Below are 18,634 nucleotides of genomic sequence, written 5' to 3' on the forward strand. Positions count from 1 at the left end.
AGTAAGATCGTGGCACGAACTCCGCCGTAATAGGGGTATACGCTGTCTCCTCGGGTAGGACCAAAAGATTGAGTTGATATTTGTATCGCATGCTAGCGACTCTGCGTTGCACGTGGAGGGGAGACCTCTTTCGCGATGTGGTAGCGGTATGGGAGTCAGGCTATGAAGCTCACGCTTCGACGTCCGGACCGCCGAGCGTGCTGAGAAGACAGGCAGCCACCCCAGAACATAGGTAGCCTATCATATACAGCAGGTATCGAGCCATTAGCAATGGGTCGATGAAGATTGGTTAAACGCCTGACCAGGCTGAGCATGTCGAAGCGCAAGGCATCTGGGAAGATGCATGTGGCTGGTCCTTTTATCCCATCTGTCACGACCAAAGCCGACCACTGAAAGCTTTACTCTACCTCGTCGTGCATTCATCGCCCGAGTGAGGGCGTGACAGGGGCGGAGAAGAGGCCGCTAAGCGCTCTGAATACGAGCTGCCAACGTTCGCGGACCACTTTCCCCACCAGGCGGGAGCCTCGCGGACAGGCTGATCGACACAACCAACTCCTCCATATTAGTGATGTAGATCGCTCGCGGGTTTAAGGTATTGCGTAAGAATGGGGTAACTGGCGAGGAAGGCTCGTACCGCTATGTGCACCTTACCATCAGGATGAGCAAGAGTAACGGTAACGGACGGACAGCTAGACCGGTCAGAGAATTTCAGCCAGTTGTGTGCGACTGACGTTGGAACAAACCAGGCGAGAACGAGCTGAATCTGGTAGACATCGGCAGTTAATGCAAGAGGTAGCTCTGTATTCTCAACTAGCCAGTCTTGGGCTTATCCAATTCGTCGAAACTGTTCGACACGTTACCTTGCGCGTTTTCGGACGATCCATCTTCCCATCTCTTGCTATCCGCCGCTTAGATCGCTGTGGTTGAGATTCCCTTGAAGTCAAACCGAATAGAAGACAGAATCGTAAGTCGTAAGTCGTGATCGTGCAAAACGTAAAAGCAGGACCTTAGTCCCAGGGTATTTCATCCTCTTCACAACGCATACAGGTCAAATACCCTAACCCACCACCGCCGCCGTCACTTAACAGTCTCAAGTCCAGCTCGAGGCAATTGCGCGTTAGCGGCTTCACCATGTCTCTGGCAATGTTCTTAATCTCCTCCATTCTCCGCTCAAATCTGCGAAGGTTGTCCTTGGAGTATAGTGACTCATTACGTGATGAGTGAGGTTGACACTTCAGGAAGCGTCTGAGCTCGTCATTCGCTAGATATGACTGAGAATTTGTAGACGCAATTAGGCGGTATATTCTCGATGGCGACAACGTTGGAGGTGGCGGAGGTTGTCCAGGATTTGCATTCCCGCTACCAGGTCGGGAGCCAGGACTATTCTTCAAGATGCCGCGTACTTCTGGTGTGGTGTTCTCGGCCACCCATTGACGGAACAGGCTCATCGCTAACCACCCCAGGTAGTCATTGCTGGGGTTGACACGTTCGCCGCGAGAAGTGGTAATAGTCAGGCGGAAAAGCTTAGCTTCCACTTTCTGCTTGAGCTCTTCAAGTTCGTCGACTTTGTCCTCGATAAGATCAATGACAGACTGAGGCACCTCGTAACCGCCGCCTGTCTGATCTGGAGGCTTTAAGTACGGATATGCTGAGGGCCACTGACCAACTACGTGTGTCAGAGCTTCCGAGAAGATGATGCGGCTTCGGGACAGATATCCAAGCTTGAGATATGAGGGTGGGTACTTGGCAATTTGTTTAAAGAGTCGAGAACCGAAGCGTAGCAGATGGTGATCGATGCGAGGGCCAACGACTGGGAGAGCATCGTACATGTCTGCCAACGATAGCAGAGACTTGCATTCCGAATATGCGGCAGCGATGTTGGTGGAGTTGAGGACCGGAGCGAAGTTGTAAAAGATGCGAAATAGATTGTCGTAGTCTCGAATTAGGGGTATATGCAAAGCTGGATCGACCGGCTCTGCTGAAGACTGTGGTACTCCATGATGTCCCAATGTTAAGTTGGCAACTGAGCGGAAGAAAGACTGATTCGTCGGCGGCCGAGCTCGAGGTGCCGCTGATGGCTGGAACGAGGCGGTGAATAGTCCGCCGGATGGTGGCTATGATTGTCAGTGATACTCTACTTTTACAGTGGTAGACGGACCTTCTGAATGAGCATGGGCTCCTCGTCTTCCTCCAGGTTGGCCCAGTCCAGCTCGTACCTCCACCTTTTCCTGCCCGGCGCTTGCATCTGATCCGGTCTTACGAGCGGTGGCTGTCGGACCGTTTCTGGCGCCTCTTCTCCGATCACCGTCAGCGCACCTTGTGGAGGTGGCTGCGACAGGGGAGCCAACGCGTGACTTCGTGACCACTCCTCACTCATACCCGCCTCGAAGAAACCAGAGAACTGGCCGAGGATGAGTCTGTGCAGGAGGTATCTCTTCTCTTGCGCATCGCACGCGATGACGATCTCAACATCCCCAGTAAGCGCAAAGAACGGAAACTCGTTCTGCGAGGTGTGGTTGGAGCCGCCATGGTGGCTATGACCGCGATGGTGATGCCGGGAGCGGGACGTCCGGGAGGACACTGACGGGGCGCGTCGCGACGGGGCAGGCGCAACTTCGGGGTGGGAGACCATGGGTAGCTGCGCTTGCGACACGGATGGGCTGTCAATCTGACTCATGTGGTCGTCGTCGCATTGTCGACCCCAGAGGTTGCTATCCAGCACAAGCGGACGATGAGTGGCAGCAACAGAGCGCAACGGACCGCTATCAACGGCCAGAAATATAACAGGGCGAAACGCTGGCTTTTGTGATCTTCACTTTTCAAGTTGAAGAACGCCCAGTTGAGCGCCCTGTTACGGCAGCTGAAGGGAGGGGTTCGGAAGTGTCGCAGTGCGTCGGCTGGAGCTCGTTTTAGAGGCTCTGGCGCGCTATCGATAGGGACGGGATGGCGACGACTTTCAATATGACACTCGGAGAACAACACGACGACCTCAGCGTTGGAAGACACGTTGAAACCCCTCGTCCACGCGCAGGCGTGCCGTGGGTTTTTGTTCAGCACACTGTTAGGTACTAGTTGGACGCGGTGGCGATGGTGCTGGAGGATGACTGGGTCCTCGGCTGGAAGCGCTGCAGGTTCCCATCACTCTGGACCAACCAGTTCGCCCTCCCAGCAAGATACACAACAAGTGGGTTGGCTTAGCTTACCTCCTACACGTCCAATGCCCTGCAGGTTAGCGAGGCAGACTCGAGGCAGCTGAAAGGACTTGCACATCACTACTTGAAAGACTCGTAGCATCCAAAATGTGTCTTTCCATGCTGATTGCCAGGTGGATCATGGGTCACACCACGTGTGGGCAGTGCTATATCAAAGAACCCATTCGCTCTTTTCCTCTTCTTCCACAGCCAACAAGCACTTCAGGACATGTTCTCATCCTATCTCATCCTTTGATATACCATCAGTCGGTTGCCTGTCCTCTTGACTGACGACCCCAATGCCTTCAGGGTTGCCAAATGCCTCTCTTATGCAAGGTCTACGCTCGCTTCGCTTCGGATCTGAAATGCCCACAATGCAAATGGTAAATGGCAAGAAACGCCACATAAACAAGAGTTTCAATTCGCTGCCTTGCTAAAAAACCGCCGTCAGCCCACTCTTCGACTGCCGCTTGCTGAAGCGTTTGCGGCCTTTGAGTGATTCTCCATCGTTGGTGCTTTGCTGCTTATGCAAAATGCCACGTGAGTGGCTATGGTTTTGAGGGCTTAGGTCAGTCGGTTGGTCAATGGTGCTGGGATGACTGGAGAGCTGCCCAGACGACATGTTGAGCTCATCGTTCTCTGAGTAATTTTGGTTGCCGCTGCGCTCCTGGATGCTAATGGCAAGGTCCCGGGACTTAACGAGGGCGTCAAGCCATTCTTGCGTCGATACGGCTGTCGCCATGGGCTCCTTAGATTGTGGTTTGGTGTCCTCGAAGACAAAGTGTCGCTCTCGCTGTGAGCAGGTTAGTTATTGACTCTATCCAGACAGTGAGCACTTACAGTATCCACAACCCACTGCGTAATGCCCTTAGCATCCGTCGAGCTCGAATATTCGGTCCCAGGCGCCAGCAAGGCGATCTCATACTTGGCCTTCTTCTCATCACCTCCAGCGGGAGCGACAATTAAGCGGCCGCTCGAAGTCACCATCACTAGTCTTTCACGCTTCTTCCCGTTCCCACCCCCAAAGAATCTGGAAAGCTTTCCGCCTTCATGTGGGCGGTCGGATTGCTGTGAAACCCCAACTGAGAGATTACCAAGCTTCAAGATCCGCTCGTTGTGTCGGGTCAGGACAGGAGACCATTCGATATCGAGTTGGCTAGGTGGAGGTAGATCGGTCATAAGCCGAGGATGTGGCTTGTTGTTGGTAGGTGGAAGCATAGTGGGCTGCGTACTATGAGCGATGTCCGGAGGGAAACTACCTTGCGCTGCAGTGCCACTGCCATTAAGCTTGATGGGTGGATTTGACGCTGGCACAAATGTCTTAATCTTAGGCGTCGTTTGTGACCATAATCCTTTGCCCCAACGGATGCCCTCAAAGAATGGATGATTCTTGATATGCTCAATCGTCAATCGCCTTGTCGGCTCCAAGACGAGGAGACGCTCCACTAGGTCGCGGGCAAGCTCGGGAAATCCTCGAGGGAATTCATAGTCCAGAGCAACAATTTTCTGGAAGGTCTGATACTCGTTACCGGCTTTGAACGGAGGTCTTCCGGCCATCAGTTGGTAAATAATGCAGCCAAATGCCCATAGATCGCTGGCTTTGCACGCATTTTTGTCGGTCAGCAACTCTGGACTCACATACTCAGCTGTGCCCACGAACGAGCTGGCTCGATCATTCGCCTCAGATGCTTCACGCTCAAAGCTAGAGCCGGCACCTGAATCCTTTGTCTCCACGAGTAATTTGGCCGTACCGAAATCCGTGATCTTGATGTGCTTGTTCTCGTCAAGCAAGACGTTTTCGGGCTTCAGATCACGGTGAATGACTCCGCGATTGTGCATGTACTCGATCGTATCCAATATCTGGGCGCCGTAGAAGCGTGTGCATTCTTCGTCGAAAGTGGTCATACGCTTTAGCAAACTCAATAGCTCCCCTCCTGTGCATAAGTCCAACACAAAATACAACGATCGTTCGTCCTGAAAAGTGTAATACAGTCGTACAACGCCGGGGTGGTCGGTTAATCGATTCAGTGTGTCTCGTTCAATGTTGACGTATTTGACCTTCTTCTCTTTAATGATGTGCCGCTTATCCAGGACTTTGATAGCGTAATCCTTGCCGGATACTTTATCTTGCGCTGCCAATACCGTACTGTATGAGCCTTCGCCCAGTGTTTGCCCAAAGTTGAAATCCTTTACTCCTTTCTTGATCGAGCGCACAACGGGCCGCCCCTCAGCATCGATTTCTCTTCTTGTCGCGACCGCGGCGCCCCTTTCTTGCCACTCCTCACTGCTTGCTAATGGACCGCCTTCAAGGCCGTAGGGTGAGCTCGATAAAGGTGTGTTGGTAGGGGGAGTGTTGCGCAGAGGAGCCGCAGACATGCCCCTAGATGATTTCCGCGGTGGGAGAGGGCCGCTTCCGCCGGTGTATGCATTCGATCCGTAAGATCGTTCACTGTGCGAGTCGTCTCTGGAGGGCACTCCTGGCTGCTCTCCCATGGCAGTGCGTTTAGACGAGGTTCTTGATGGGAATTGCATGGTTGAGCCTTCGGTGCGCATTCTGTAGGAACCCTGCCTTGAGATGTTGGTGCTTGAGGAGCCGTTGACTGGCATTTGTGTGTAATACGTAGATTGCGGTCTACCATTTTGCGCGCGAGGATCGGAGTGAAGGTTCTGAGGCATCATAGCAGGGTATTGGGGAAACTGCGATTGCTGCTGATCTTGATATGTCTGCGGGAGTGATCTCTGAGTTCGTTGTTGCTGAGCCGGGCGCTGCTGGTAGGAGCTCGGCTGGGTTGTAGTTGATTGCTGTGGGGCCGATGGCGCAAATTGTTGCTCGTCGTCATGGGATGGGGATTCGAGGGGCGACACAGGACTATCAGAGCGGTGAACGGGGTGAGCAAGATAGTCTTGCGGCTCGTTGAGGTCAGGGAGTGGGGATACACCGTGAATGTTTCGTTGAGATTGATTCGGTGCGTCAGGAGAAGCGTCGTCAGGGTTGGCGATCCGAAGAGGACCTAGCGACAGGTCGGTCGCCATGATTAAAGATACAGGGACTCTTGACTGGGCAATATGACGACAGGCCTCTGGAGCTGGTAGCAGGCTATAGCAAAGCCACAGTCTGCAGCATCACCTTAAGCCTGTTCCCTGGCTGTTTAGTGGGACTGCTGAGACATGCGGGGGGCAGTGAGAAAGGTGGAGTTGGCGCTATCGACTGCTGTTCAAAGGGCGACGAAGGGGCAGAATATAACCGTGGGACTGAACGAGTGGAAGTAGAAGGTGAGCAGTCTGTACAGAGCGAGGGTCAAAGGAATAGTTGTGGGCAGAATGATGTAGATGGGCGGATGGAGACGAGGAGGATGCTGCCGCGCAGCGCAGGCCATGATTATCCCAGCACAAACTCGGGCACCGCCGAGTACCAAATCTTGACCGCCAACTCAAAACGCATTCTGCTGTTTTCTCCATGTCTTGGATCCATCAACACCTTACGACGCGTGCGGCCCGGCTCATGGCTTTGCCTTGCCCTGGCTGCCTCGAGTCGCTATTTTTACATCGATGTGGTGGTATGCAGGACAAAAGGCCATAGCCATGTGTTATCTTACGCAAGCTACGGCAGCCCGACTCTGCCACTGCGATCCTCCGTAATCGCTTCCTGAGCCCTTTGTCAGGCTACAGTGAAGCATAGGTGAGAGGCTTCACGGCGCTGCAAAGTGAAGCAAAGTGAAAGGTGGCAAGTACTGCCATGGATCGCAGCTGCCTGCGCCGCAGGTGAGTTTTGGTAGACGCTATCCTCTGCACCCGCAACCTTGGATGATCGTGACCACGCACAACACAACTTACAGAATGTTACGATTACCGCCTACCAGCATCTCCCTGTCTCAGGGCGATGTTGCCTTTGCCGAGCAGCAGCTTGACATCTACTTGGGCTTGCTCAAGCAAGGCTTCAAGAAGCGAGACATTCTCCGCTACTTCGAAGCGCAGAAACCGGCCGCCAACTCCGCAGCTCAGCCAAATGAAGATCTTCGCGCTCCGAGCACAGTCGATCTCATCACACAAGCTCGAGAGTGCCGTGCTGTGGTAGGACATGTCTTACCTCTTCATCCTGATGACGCCAAGCTACATGGCCAGCAGCACGCTGCCGAGGGGGCTGAGGAGCAGAGCTCGCAACCTCTTGATGTCTCATCACCTGCACAGTCTCCTCACCAGTCTCAACGCCATGCACCGCGCCAGAGCTCTATGTTACGATTCGGCCAGAATGCCTCACCTACTCGCTTTGACGAGAGTCAAATCACCAATTCCGAGTTCCGCCCTCCAGTGAGAACCTATCGTCCTCGAACCGACACATACTCCTACAACCAGTCTGAGATTTCCGAATCAGATCTCATTCAGGGTGCCGCTGCTCTCACTGTCGATCAGACTCGAGTCTCTACGATGCGTCCTGAAGCTGAGGACTTTGTTCCAGCCAATCGTCGCGCTCTAGGAACCGTCCGCCAGCCATGCGGCTCCGAGTCTGCCGTCTCGTCGATCCGTGCTAGTGTTGGTAGCAACGACAGCTCCGATTCTTCGACCACACCGCCCAAGCCAACTCGTCCAAGTAGATCGATTGATGACAGCTCATCGAGCGAGGGCAATGACGAGAACTCGCTGTCGCTTCTCTCCGTGCCGAACACGCCAGTCCGCCGCCGTCCGACGCCTTGCCATAGCCTCCGGAATCGTGTCGTGGATGTCGACACCACTGTTGCCAACAGAGCTGGCCCCAACTCTAACCAATCCACCTCAAATAACCCTCCGGGCGTCCAGCTCGATGGCACCCTGCCCTTCTATGTCTATAACGATGCTGCCCTCGGAGACATACAGCCGCAAAGTCCAGCGGACCTTGCCCGCCAGCCCATTCTCAATGAGCACAACGCCGCCTATACCGCACCAGTTGGCATGATCCACAGCCCTACCCGGCACATCCGCAACCAGAGAGAAGGTATGAGCGAGGAGGGAAGCCAGACACCTACTACACGAGCCATCACTATGCAAAACCGACGCGCGCGGGAGCTGGAGCGTAGCGTGAGGCTGGAGGCTGTCCGTATGGTACGCCAACGCACTGTCGACCAGGCGACCACTGGTGGAGCCATGAACGTGCAAGGCCGCGGTGCCCCTGGTCTTGGAGGGGGTATCCGCGAGGAGCGCGTTAGCGATGGCAGTGAGATCGAGAACCAAGGCGATGTTCGGGAGACGGCGCTCATGACGGGTGCTCTTGACACGAGAGACGAGACTGACGCGACCTTGATCACTGGTGTCACTGATTGGAGGGACAGTCTCGAGGAGGATCGTGTTGGCGAAGAGAATTGGGAGCTTGAAGGTGCGGCAGGCCGCGATGACAACGACATAGGTATGCGTGTCTTGAGCGGGAACGCGAGAGCTTTCCGGGACTAGTTTTATGTGATCAGGTCTGTGTACGGCCGAGACAGTAACGAAGACCCGCCATTCAGACGTCGCCAGAGGCAGTAGGGAAGACCCTGTTCAAGACACGACACATCGACACAAGTTGAAGAACAGCATTATGATACCCCTGTACAACTAGCACGATATGCGGAGGATGGAAGAGCGCAGCTTGCTTCGGCACGCATGATACCATAGCAGAGATACCCGTCTTATGCAAAGTGATACCACCGAGCAGACCACAAGCGAACAGTGATTATTGACATGACTAGCTCTTCCGCTCTCTGATTATTTCCTCTCAGTCTCATCTAGGACCCCTCTCTATCTACACACTCCCTTCCTCTTTTGCGAGCGCTGCTGCAGACGACCCCTCATATTTTCGCCGCGGCCACCTCATCTCCCACCAGCTCCGCGCGCTATCCTCCCCACGATCCCGTTTCCTCCTGGCCCCCACCACACCTCGACACCCACTACTCCAGATCAGCCACATCACCGGCGCAAAAGTCAATGGCTCAGGCCATACCAGAAAGCAATAGAAACTGCCTAGCACGTAGGAGGCTGAGCCGGAGGCCTGTGTTCCGTTGATCTTCTTATCAGATGTGCAAGGGCTCTCCAAAGTCCACGCGGTCTGTCAGACAAACTGACATGGGTTCCCCAAATTGTCAAGGGTGGCGAGTCAGTGGCGCCGCATGGCTGCAACGTTGCTACGGATCTGTCGGCAATCCAATCAAGACCGTGCAGTCTGCTGCCAGCGACTTCGGCCACCACATGAGCACCAACAGAACCTGAGTTTAGTCACCCTCTTCGGAAAGTGCCAAAGTCCTAGCACGATGATAATCGGATCTTGGTAGTGATACCGACGATCGCCAACGTGGTCGATGCAGCCGCCATGTGCAGGTCTTGGCGATATTTCTTAACTGGAATTACGGCCGATCGGCGGTGCTGGGGGCCCCTGCAGACACGTGCTCGACATGTTTCGCGTGTTCTTTGAGCCGTGGCGCGACACGAGCTTCGTGACTACTCTGCAACATGCAAATCGAACTTTCACGACGGTCGATTCAATGCTGCTGCGAGCTGGCTCAAGCTTCGACGCTGTGTGAGGCATTACAGTACTGCGATGTACGAGTCACAAGATACCAGCTTCATATGCCGTCGATGACCCTGCTTCACCGGCCAAACTCCGCTCGATGGCGGGGCTCGGTTCGAACGGTGGCAGTCGCAATGGACAGCCCACCCTTCCACGCCGGCCCCAACGTCCTGATGTCTCTCTGCTCTTCTCTCAGTGAACCATAGATTGCAAACATGCCTGCCGCAATCGCGCGTCCTGCCGCCGGGTTCTTCTATATCCTCAGTCGACCGAGACCTGAATACCTTGAGGAGTATCATGAGTGGTACAACACTGAGCATGGGCCGCTGCGGGTAAAGCTGGACTTTGTGCAGAACGGCTATCGATACAAATGCGTGGATCCAGATCCATCGCTCTTTATGGCCGCGTATGACCTGTCCCGCCTTGCCGGACTAGAAGAGCCCGAATACACTGTTCTGCGGAGCAATCGATCGGCGCGAGAGTCAGAAGTCTTTGATAAGAAGCTCGACTGGATCGACAGGAGGGTGTATAAGGATATCTCAAGTCGTGGTAGCAGTAAAGGCCCCGCCCCCGTGGTCATAGTGGTTGCGCTGCTGGTCCGGAACGACATGATTGCAGAAGTACACCGTTGGTATGAAGAGGTACGTTAGTTCGACTGACTCGCCTGCACGACGGGCTCACCGGTACAGGAACACATCACCGATTTGAGTCGAGTACCTGGCTGGCGGAGGACCAGAAGGTTTGAGCTCGTAGAAGCGGATGACCTGCAAGATGGATACACTGGGCTCCTGGCGGTGCATGATTTTGACAGGGACAACGGCTTAGACGGTCCAGAGCATCAGCTTGCCAAATCTCGACCATGGCGTAACAAGATCATGGCTCGGGTTCGCAGTCGGGACAACAAGCGCTTCGAGTTCTTACATGAGTTTCGAGCGTCTGACTATCGTCGGCCTTGAGGTTTGCCTTTGTAGCTGGATCGCAATGTTAGCATCTCAGGTGTGGAATTGCGAGCAGGCATGGCGCAGTGGTCCATGCTTGGGCCAATAGCCCATTGATATTGCAAGATATCACTTTGACCTCATGTTTCAGCCGCAGCCATCTCTTCGTGTTGACGCGCAAGCAGATGAGATTATGTCCTCCTGACAACAGAGGAAGACAACGCCAGTAGATGGGAAATTGTACAGGCTCAACATTGTAGGTGAACCTTGCTAGGGTCCTGTATTCACGAGATCAGAACCGGTTCTAGAAACGACTTGGTGCGAGAATTACACCTGTTGTGAGGCTTGATTGTGCCTAAACAGTGCTTATTCCAAGTAGAGTGCTCACCTCCGATCGCTTCAGCCTGTTAGTAGGCCCTGGGGGGATACCGGGGCTAGACTGGTCTGGTCTCTGGGCTTGTCGCAGTAGCGGTCCCTGCCGCCCTACACACACGATCAGACGCTGAGTGCAACAGGAGCCAGCAACGGCGACAGTGAGAGCCGCAGTCGTGATTGCTGTTGCAGGACGATGCAGCAGTCGGACTGAGCAGTCTACGCGTCCCCATCTTGGTGTTGGAACCGCCACCCTGGGCCTGATGTTGTAAGTACACAATAGTGCTCTGGGCTTGACGTACCCGATGGTGGGGTGATGGTTAAAGGGCCCTGAGCATGGGGTCATGCACCCTTCAATGCATCTCGCCCATCTTTTTCCTCTTGTCGACTACTCTGTTTGGCCTCGTCGAATTCTCCTCCTAGGTTCTTGCCCTTCTCAACAATCTTCGGTCCTGGCTTCTACAGTTTGCAGCTGAAGCTCGCAGCGACCCGAACAGGTCAAGGTCTCGCGCTGCCATCACCCGAGTTCAATTGCCCGTCCGGCATGCTGTAACGAATGATCTTTCGTCCTTAACCAAATTCATTTCTGTACTCTTCTTCGTCATTCATTCATTTGCGGCATTGATGTGAGTGTCACACGTCTGTCATTGAGCGTCGGTGGCATATGCCTGCAGGTTCATATCCTACCCCGCCTTTTCGACACGTGCGTGATGAACCGAACGGCCCCAGCGCTGCGATGAACGGTCTAATGTCGCCGGATGGCGATCACAAATCTAAGCCAAAGCACAGGAAAAGCATGTGTCCTCCCGTGTGTGTATTCTGGCTGTCGACTAACTGCTTCAAGGTACCTGTGCTGGCTGTCGAAGGCGAAAGGTAATAATCCTTTACCGCCATTCCCTGCCCGCCACTGCCACTGACACCTGCTACAGTCTAAATGCGACGGCAAGACTCCAAAATGCACCACGTGAGCGAATTCATCCCATACTCGCCTCATGTACTGACTTCCATTAGCTGTATCGCCTACAAAGACGAATGTCATTATGATAAGCCCCCGTCTTTGGCCTACGTACGCTCTCTCGAGGAAGAGATCCACGAGCTGAAGTCGCAACTCCGCCAAGTTCAGAAGCAGGTGTTGCTCAGCAAGAACCAGCAGAACGACGAAAGGAAACTCACTTCGGCTTCGCCAGCAAGCGACACCGCCGTCTCACACCAATCCGGAAACCAATCCCTTCGCAACCGTCATGTCAAATGGGAGGCTGATATCAGCGTCGATGATCATGGGGGCGTCACCTTCCACAACTCAACCTCTGCCGTCCATGAGCCGCCCAACAATTCCGCCCTAATGCCTATGGGTAAGATACCCGATCATTCAATGCCGCAGAATGAACAGATGAAGCGAGATCTTGTCATGAATGCCACTCAGCAGCGACAGATGGAGCCTTTTGCGATCGCCAACAGCGCTGTCAAGGTCAACATCCCAAAGGAGCTGTCGCTCGAGCTGTTGAAGTATCACTGGTGTTGGATACACCCCTTGTTCCTCTTCGTCTACCGCCCGGCCTTTACGCGAGGTATGGCCATGATCGACTACAACTCACATGATGCTCGAGACCCTCCTTACTTCTCCGACACTCTTCTGAAAGTCATGCATGCGCATTGTGCGCGTTTCCTCAACCACGATGTGTATCAACATCACTACCAAGCCACTGCCGATGGTCGTAGTCCAATCACTCAGACTTTCTCGGCCCAGGACTTCATGCAAAAGATGACGGATGAGGCTCGGTATGGTCTTGGGATGGACATGCTGCAGCCAAGTTCCATACCTACCATTCAAGCCCTGCTGCAACAATCCGCGCGTGAAGTGGTGTTCGGGCGTTCGTCGCAGGCATGGACTTTTGCTGGAGTTGCTTTCCGCATGGCCCTCGACATGGGCATACATCTACCTAGCGACCGATTGCAGTCCTTTGTCAAGAGTTTGACGCCTGAGGACATCGAGATTCGGAAGCGATTGTTCTGGAGTTGCTACACTTGGGATAAAATCCTTTCGCTGTACCTCGGGCGAATGCCAGGCTTCACCCATCCAGCGACTGATGATATCCCCATATCGTTTATGGACGACTATTCAGACGCCGACCACTGGGCACCCTACTACGGGGAGACGCCGAAACCGGACCACGCACATGCACCAAATTATCCTCCTTGTCCAGGATATGTTGTATCGTGCTTCCAACAAAATTGCCGCTTATGCGTCATTCTAAATGACCTTATGCAAAACATCTACTCACCCGAAGCAGCCGCACGACGAGATGACGAAGAGAACTCGGCCGAAGCCAAAGCCGCCAACGAAGAACCTTTCATTCGTATATCTCGTGATCTACGAGAGTGGTACATTGCCTTGCCGCCGCATCTCCGGATCAACCCCGACCAGATGCCTCGTCTTGCGCCTCCCGTGCACATCATGTCGCTCAACCTACTGTATCATACCACGGTCATTCTACTTCATCGGCCAGTGATTCTAGGTGCTCGCGATATCAACGCTGCTGGCCCGTACCGCTCCTATCAGACGTGTCTATCTGCCACTGCTGCGATCCACGACCTCCTCATGTTGCAGTCTAACACTTTTGGTCTGAGCCATGTCTCATACCTGAATGCTTACAGTGCATACATAGCTGCCACCATCGCAGTCTTGCGCTTTGAGCGTGAGCATAACGGCACCCAAGACCCAACCACCAGCCTTGACCGTGCCGGTCTTTCTTTGCTTCTTGAAGTGCTCTCCCGCACCGCCGCCGCCATGCCGGCTCTCGAAAGGTCTCACGCCATCATCCATAAACGCATGCAAGCTGTCTTAGACCGCCAACCTCGTCGTCCCTCACAACCACCACCAACCGCCTCGCAGCCTTTCTCGCTTCCAACTACCCACGAGGCGACACTCGCGCAGCCCACTGCTTTCCAGACAATCTCGAACGCAGCCATCACACAGTCCTACGATCCCAACAGCGGGTTCGTGGCCCCGATCCCGTGGCAGAGCGACCTGCGATCCTCGCTATACCACGAGTCCGCGAATGCCGCGCACATGATGGAGGATTTCCTTCCCGCTTTCCCCGGTCAGCAGTTTCCGGTGGGAAGCGAGCATAGCTTTGGCAGCGATGTGGACACGCAAGCTCGGACCGCGCTGCTGGGATACAGCTTGGATCCGCATCCAAGGTTGAACGCCGGAGACATTGACTGGGGTCTCATGGAAGGGTATCACGGAACTAATAATGGAGGTGTAGGTGCAATGTGAAGCATATCTGCAGCAGAATGGGATCGGGCAGAATTGCTACCTTTGCAAGCAGGGATACCACAACCCCGGAGTGGGGGCAGATTCGCGAGATGGAAGCTGTCGTTTAAGCTCACACAGATGTGGGAACGCCGCATATGCTCCGTCGCGCGTGCCAGGAAACTAGGGATCCGGGCCCCCGAATGCACGTTTGAACAGACATGGCCAGATCCGGCACCATCTGCGCCTGGTTACTAGACACGCAACCAGAGTATCTGGGCGAGATCTGTCGTACATGCTCGAATATGACCGAGATGATGACGAAAAATAGTGATGTGGCAATGTACATTTGGGATAGGAAAGCGATCGAACTCTATAGAGGGAAGAGAATGGATTTGACATCACGTTGAAAACGCCAACGATGAGTATCATACCCTGCTCAGACAGGGCAGGAAGGCAGCAACAACAGTGCTAGTAATACATAGCAGTGGAGAAATGCACGATGTGTATGCTCATTGTCAGTCATTCGACCCTTCTTCGGGCCCCAAAAGCGGTTTTTGACCCGACCTCACATTGACCGCTATCCTGTGACCACAGATCCGTATGTCTCCGCCAACAACGAAGCCCTACATCCTTTAGTTGCCCAGGAACCTCGTTCTCATTGCCCGGCCTTGATTGCTTGGCTTAGCCCGCCGTGAGAACGCGGGTTTGGCAGGGCCAATTTGACATCAGGGTTGAGAGAGTGCCACCAGAAGTTTCGTACGGCTGATCGCAAGCCTTCATTCCGGAAGTAACGTCTTCCAAATAGTTCACAGTCTTCGGCCGTCCAGGATCGCATCTCCGGGAGACGTGAACGCAGCTCTTCCACCAGCGCAAGACCTTCTTTTGTCGCTTTAATCGAGTAGTACAGTGTGCATTGTTTGCGACGAATGACTGAATGAAAGTCTAAAATACTATCCCAAGAGTGGTTTGGGAGGGGTTGCGCAGGCACACGCTTGAAAAGACTCGCTACAACGAGATGGTATGTTGCGGAAAGGCCAAATCTGAGCTCGGACGCGGCGAGCATTCGACGAAAGACCGGAAGAGAGTATTGAAGGAGTCTTCACCACCAATAGCTGACGCTGATGCCAGTAGAGCAACTCCGCACGTAATGCCACCATCCGATGGGTATGTAGAGGGCCTGACCGGCGGAGAGAACGCAGTCGAGATATGGCACTTTGCTTATACCGGGATAGACCTCGTCCCAGTCCTCATCTGGAGAAATCTCCATGGCAGCGACATCGATTGTGGAAGTGTTCGACATATCAATGGTTGCTTCGCCTTCAAGGTCACGGTCGGGGTTGGGTTCGTTCACATGCGGTGCAGGATCGGCTTTAGACATGGCCTGCAGATGGGCGCTAACATGTGGAGAATACAGTCGAATGTACTTCTTCCCAACAACCTGACATAGGATGTTGTGGTATGGGTCATGATGCAGAGGCGAGATAGTCCACGCTGGTCCAAACCAGATATTGGTATGGATTTCCGTATCGTCTTCTTGTTCGATTCCAGGTAGAAAGGTAGGATGACTGATCGAGCACGCTGTAGTCGGCTTCTTGGAGAAGAGTGGAGTGCCCTGTTCTGGCGGAGGTGCATCAAAATAGCAGTAATCTGGTGTACTGATTGCGGCATATAGTGACGGTATCTGCCGAAAGAGATCGTGCTGAGCCAGGTAGCCAACTTCAGATCTAGTCTCGTCCGGTGCGAGTATGTAGTCTTCAAGAAAGACTCGAAATTGCACAATTTTCTGACCCCAGCCTTCATCAACATAGCTTCTGCCTGTCTCGATCGGCACAAGTCGACGCCCAGCGAAGGTTTGTTCAAGCCAGTAAGACGACTTCTTCCAGTCTTCAAGGGCGGGCCAATGGTGGAGAATGCCCTCCAGGACAACTGGTTCTCGTGCCTCATTCATCCAACGTTGGAAGCTCTCAACAGATGGCTCCCTGAGAGCCCGTAGCGGGCGGGCAAGCCTCGGAACAGACACTCCCTCATCTGGCAACTGAGATTGGAGCTCGAGCGGTCCAGGGCCGTCGTTGGTTTTCCTCCGCTTTGCCCGTGGCCCTTTAAGCGCCGCCACGTGATCCTGTAAACGACTCATAAGCTCATGAATGACATCGTCCCGGCCAAGTCCACCGGCCATGATCAAGGCCATGTCGAGGGCAGTGACTACCTCATCGATCCATTTTGCACTTGGTAAACAGTGATGACCCAATTCTATGTTGGACTGGATGAGGCGAATGGCTTTCACGATGGACGCGTCAGTATACAGGCGGAACCAACAGGCTTTTACCTCTTTGAAGGGGAAGACGTGGAGCTTCTGGTTCGCAAGCTCTAACAGCTCTTCGGCTTCGGCATGATTGGCGAGTTTACTGAGATCCTCGATCTCGCATTGGAAGATGGGATCTTCCGATGCATGATGCAAAACACGCTGCAGTACTGTTTCTAAGTACGCGCCAAACGAGGCAATCATCGTGAATGAAGAATCATGGTCTCTGGCGATGCTGCCCTTACAACCTGCACGATCAGGAAAGGTTGCGAGCTGTTGGATGAACACGAGACTGCTCAGGCCAAAAACAGTCAGATATCGGGGTCGCAAGGCTGTACAAGGCTGAGGAGCTTGGCGCTGTCGGCGACGGGGTTGGTTGGAAGTGAGGCGGCAGGCGCAGGCGGGAGGTCGCATCACGACCAAGCGGGAGACAAAGCATCTTTCATCTCATCATCGACTCAGACCTTTCCCCTCCGCTTCATCCTGACTCTGGCCGTTCTCTCCGATATTCCTCCTCCGATTCTGTACGCAGTTTGTTCATCAATAATACTGTCACTGGCCGGTGTAACAACGTTGCGGCCCTTGCTCGAGGCCTGCTTGATCAGCTCCGGGTCTCTTTGCACAACTTGGCGCACTCGTCAAAGTACCAGTCTGCTTGTTCAGGCTCCGCATGCACGATATGTCTGCTATATCCGATGTCTCTTCCACGAGGCTCTACCTGGGCAATCTACCTCGAAACAGTATGCCGGCCAAAATTCCCCGTCTTGCTTGACTGATGTTCTGGATTCTTGGTGCTGGCCATTCCTTGACCGTCTGGACTGGCGCGCACATATCAAGCTCTCCCGGACTGGCAACAGCTAACTCCCCTCTTCTCAGTCACCAAAGCGGACATCGAGGAGCACTTCTCCAACCATGGCACTGGTAACATCAAGGAAGTCAAGCTTATGAATGGCTTCGGCTTCATTGAGTACGAGGATGCGATGGACGCGAAGGATGTTGTTCCAGGTAGCTTTTCCTCCTGCTGTATTGTACCCTTGCTGACAAGCGATAGCTTTCCGTAGATATCTCCTCCCGCAAAATCCCCACAAGCGATTCTGACATTCGCAGATGGTTCCGAATTCAAAGGCGAACGCTTGACCGTCCAATTCGCCCGAGGTCCCCGCAGAAAGGACGACTTTGGAGGCCCTCCAGAGCGCAATGTCCCACGTCCTCGACGGACTATATATCGCATGAATCTCACAGGGCTGGCTCCCGAGACCAGTTGGCAGGTTAGAAAATCACATTTCCAAATTGTGCATCTCGCAAATGGAAGCACGCAGCTCACAGCACACGCAGGATTTGAAAGACTTCGCCCGCAACTCTGGTCAGCTCGATGTTGTCTATTCCGAGACTGGCCGCGATCGCGAGGGTAAAGGCTACTATGGGTACGTTATCGTATGAAAAGTTGCGACCAATCCTGACCGATGGGTAGCTTCGTCGAATTCGAGACTTCTGCCGACCTTAAGAGTGCCGTTGAGAAGTTAGACGGCCGTGAATTCAAGGGAGCCACGGTCCACTGCACTCCTGATGTAAGCTAGGAATTCATCTCACCCTGTATCAACGACTAAAGACTATCAGATTCAAGATGAACGCCCCGATGCTCGCAGCTATCGTCAACGTTCTCCGCCACGTGGCCGTAACGATGACTACTACGATCGTCGTGGCCCTCCGCCCCCACCTCGTGGCTGGAGTCCTCGCGGATACCGTGAGCGATCTCCTGGCCGCCGACCACCCCCACCTGTGGATGATTATTATGGACGAGATGGCTATGGACGTCGGACTCCACCCCGTGGCGACTATGGCCCACCTCCCAGACGCTATGATGACCCTTACGATGCCCGTGGTCCTCCCCCACCACCAGGCCGTGGCTACTCCGATCCCTATGCCCGTGGAGGCGATCCATATGCGCGCCCACGTAGCCCTCCCCGTGGCTACGGCTATGGCGGAGGCTATGGAGGCTACGAGGATCGACGCTACTAGGAACCACGGCACTCAATGAGACCAGTGGCTCAGACCATG

General features: G+C 54.0%; 7 protein-coding genes across 7 annotated transcripts; 4 read left to right on the forward strand and 3 right to left on the reverse strand.

Moving 5' to 3' along the window:
* Positions 1 to 1,007: 1,007 nt before the first annotated feature.
* Positions 1,008 to 2,632, reverse strand: HMPREF1541_03144 (uncharacterized protein; the record flags this gene model as incomplete). Its single annotated transcript, XM_008717496.1, has 2 exons — positions 1,008 to 2,114; positions 2,159 to 2,632. The coding sequence occupies 2 exons, from the start codon at positions 2,630 to 2,632 to the stop codon at positions 1,008 to 1,010; spliced, it is 1,581 nt and encodes a 526-aa protein (XP_008715718.1).
* A 992-nt stretch (positions 2,633 to 3,624) lies between these two features.
* HMPREF1541_03145 (uncharacterized protein) lies at positions 3,625 to 6,224 on the reverse strand (the record flags this gene model as incomplete). The annotated part of the gene is made up of 2 exons (XM_008717497.1): positions 3,625 to 3,984; positions 4,032 to 6,224. 2 exons carry the CDS (start codon positions 6,222 to 6,224, stop codon positions 3,625 to 3,627), a joined length of 2,553 nt encoding a protein of 850 aa, XP_008715719.1.
* Positions 6,225 to 7,028: 804 nt separating this feature from the next.
* On the forward strand, positions 7,029 to 8,612 carry HMPREF1541_03146 (uncharacterized protein; the record flags this gene model as incomplete). Its single annotated transcript, XM_008717498.1, has 3 exons — positions 7,029 to 7,904; positions 7,986 to 8,379; positions 8,446 to 8,612. 3 exons carry the CDS (start codon positions 7,029 to 7,031, stop codon positions 8,610 to 8,612), a joined length of 1,437 nt encoding a protein of 478 aa, XP_008715720.1.
* A 1,308-nt stretch (positions 8,613 to 9,920) lies between these two features.
* Positions 9,921 to 10,661, forward strand: HMPREF1541_03147 (uncharacterized protein; the record flags this gene model as incomplete). The annotated part of the gene is made up of 2 exons (XM_008717499.1): positions 9,921 to 10,346; positions 10,395 to 10,661. 2 exons carry the CDS (start codon positions 9,921 to 9,923, stop codon positions 10,659 to 10,661), a joined length of 693 nt encoding a protein of 230 aa, XP_008715721.1.
* A 1,309-nt stretch (positions 10,662 to 11,970) lies between these two features.
* HMPREF1541_03148 (uncharacterized protein) lies at positions 11,971 to 14,295 on the forward strand (the record flags this gene model as incomplete). Its single annotated transcript, XM_008717500.1, has 1 exon — positions 11,971 to 14,295. The coding sequence occupies one exon, from the start codon at positions 11,971 to 11,973 to the stop codon at positions 14,293 to 14,295; it is 2,325 nt and encodes a 774-aa protein (XP_008715722.1).
* Positions 14,296 to 15,373: 1,078 nt separating this feature from the next.
* On the reverse strand, positions 15,374 to 16,780 carry HMPREF1541_03149 (uncharacterized protein; the record flags this gene model as incomplete). Its single annotated transcript, XM_008717501.1, has 1 exon — positions 15,374 to 16,780. One exon carries the CDS (start codon positions 16,778 to 16,780, stop codon positions 15,374 to 15,376), a length of 1,407 nt encoding a protein of 468 aa, XP_008715723.1.
* Positions 16,781 to 17,255: 475 nt separating this feature from the next.
* Positions 17,256 to 18,595, forward strand: HMPREF1541_03150 (uncharacterized protein; the record flags this gene model as incomplete). Its single annotated transcript, XM_008717502.1, has 6 exons — positions 17,256 to 17,316; positions 17,453 to 17,581; positions 17,684 to 17,844; positions 17,912 to 18,000; positions 18,048 to 18,144; positions 18,194 to 18,595. 6 exons carry the CDS (start codon positions 17,256 to 17,258, stop codon positions 18,593 to 18,595), a joined length of 939 nt encoding a protein of 312 aa, XP_008715724.1.
* Between the last annotated feature and the right edge of the window lie 39 nt (positions 18,596 to 18,634).

Source organism: Cyphellophora europaea, assembly GCF_000365145.1.
Source record: "Cyphellophora europaea CBS 101466 unplaced genomic scaffold supercont1.3, whole genome shotgun sequence".
NCBI lineage: Eukaryota > Fungi > Ascomycota > Eurotiomycetes > Chaetothyriales > Cyphellophoraceae > Cyphellophora > Cyphellophora europaea.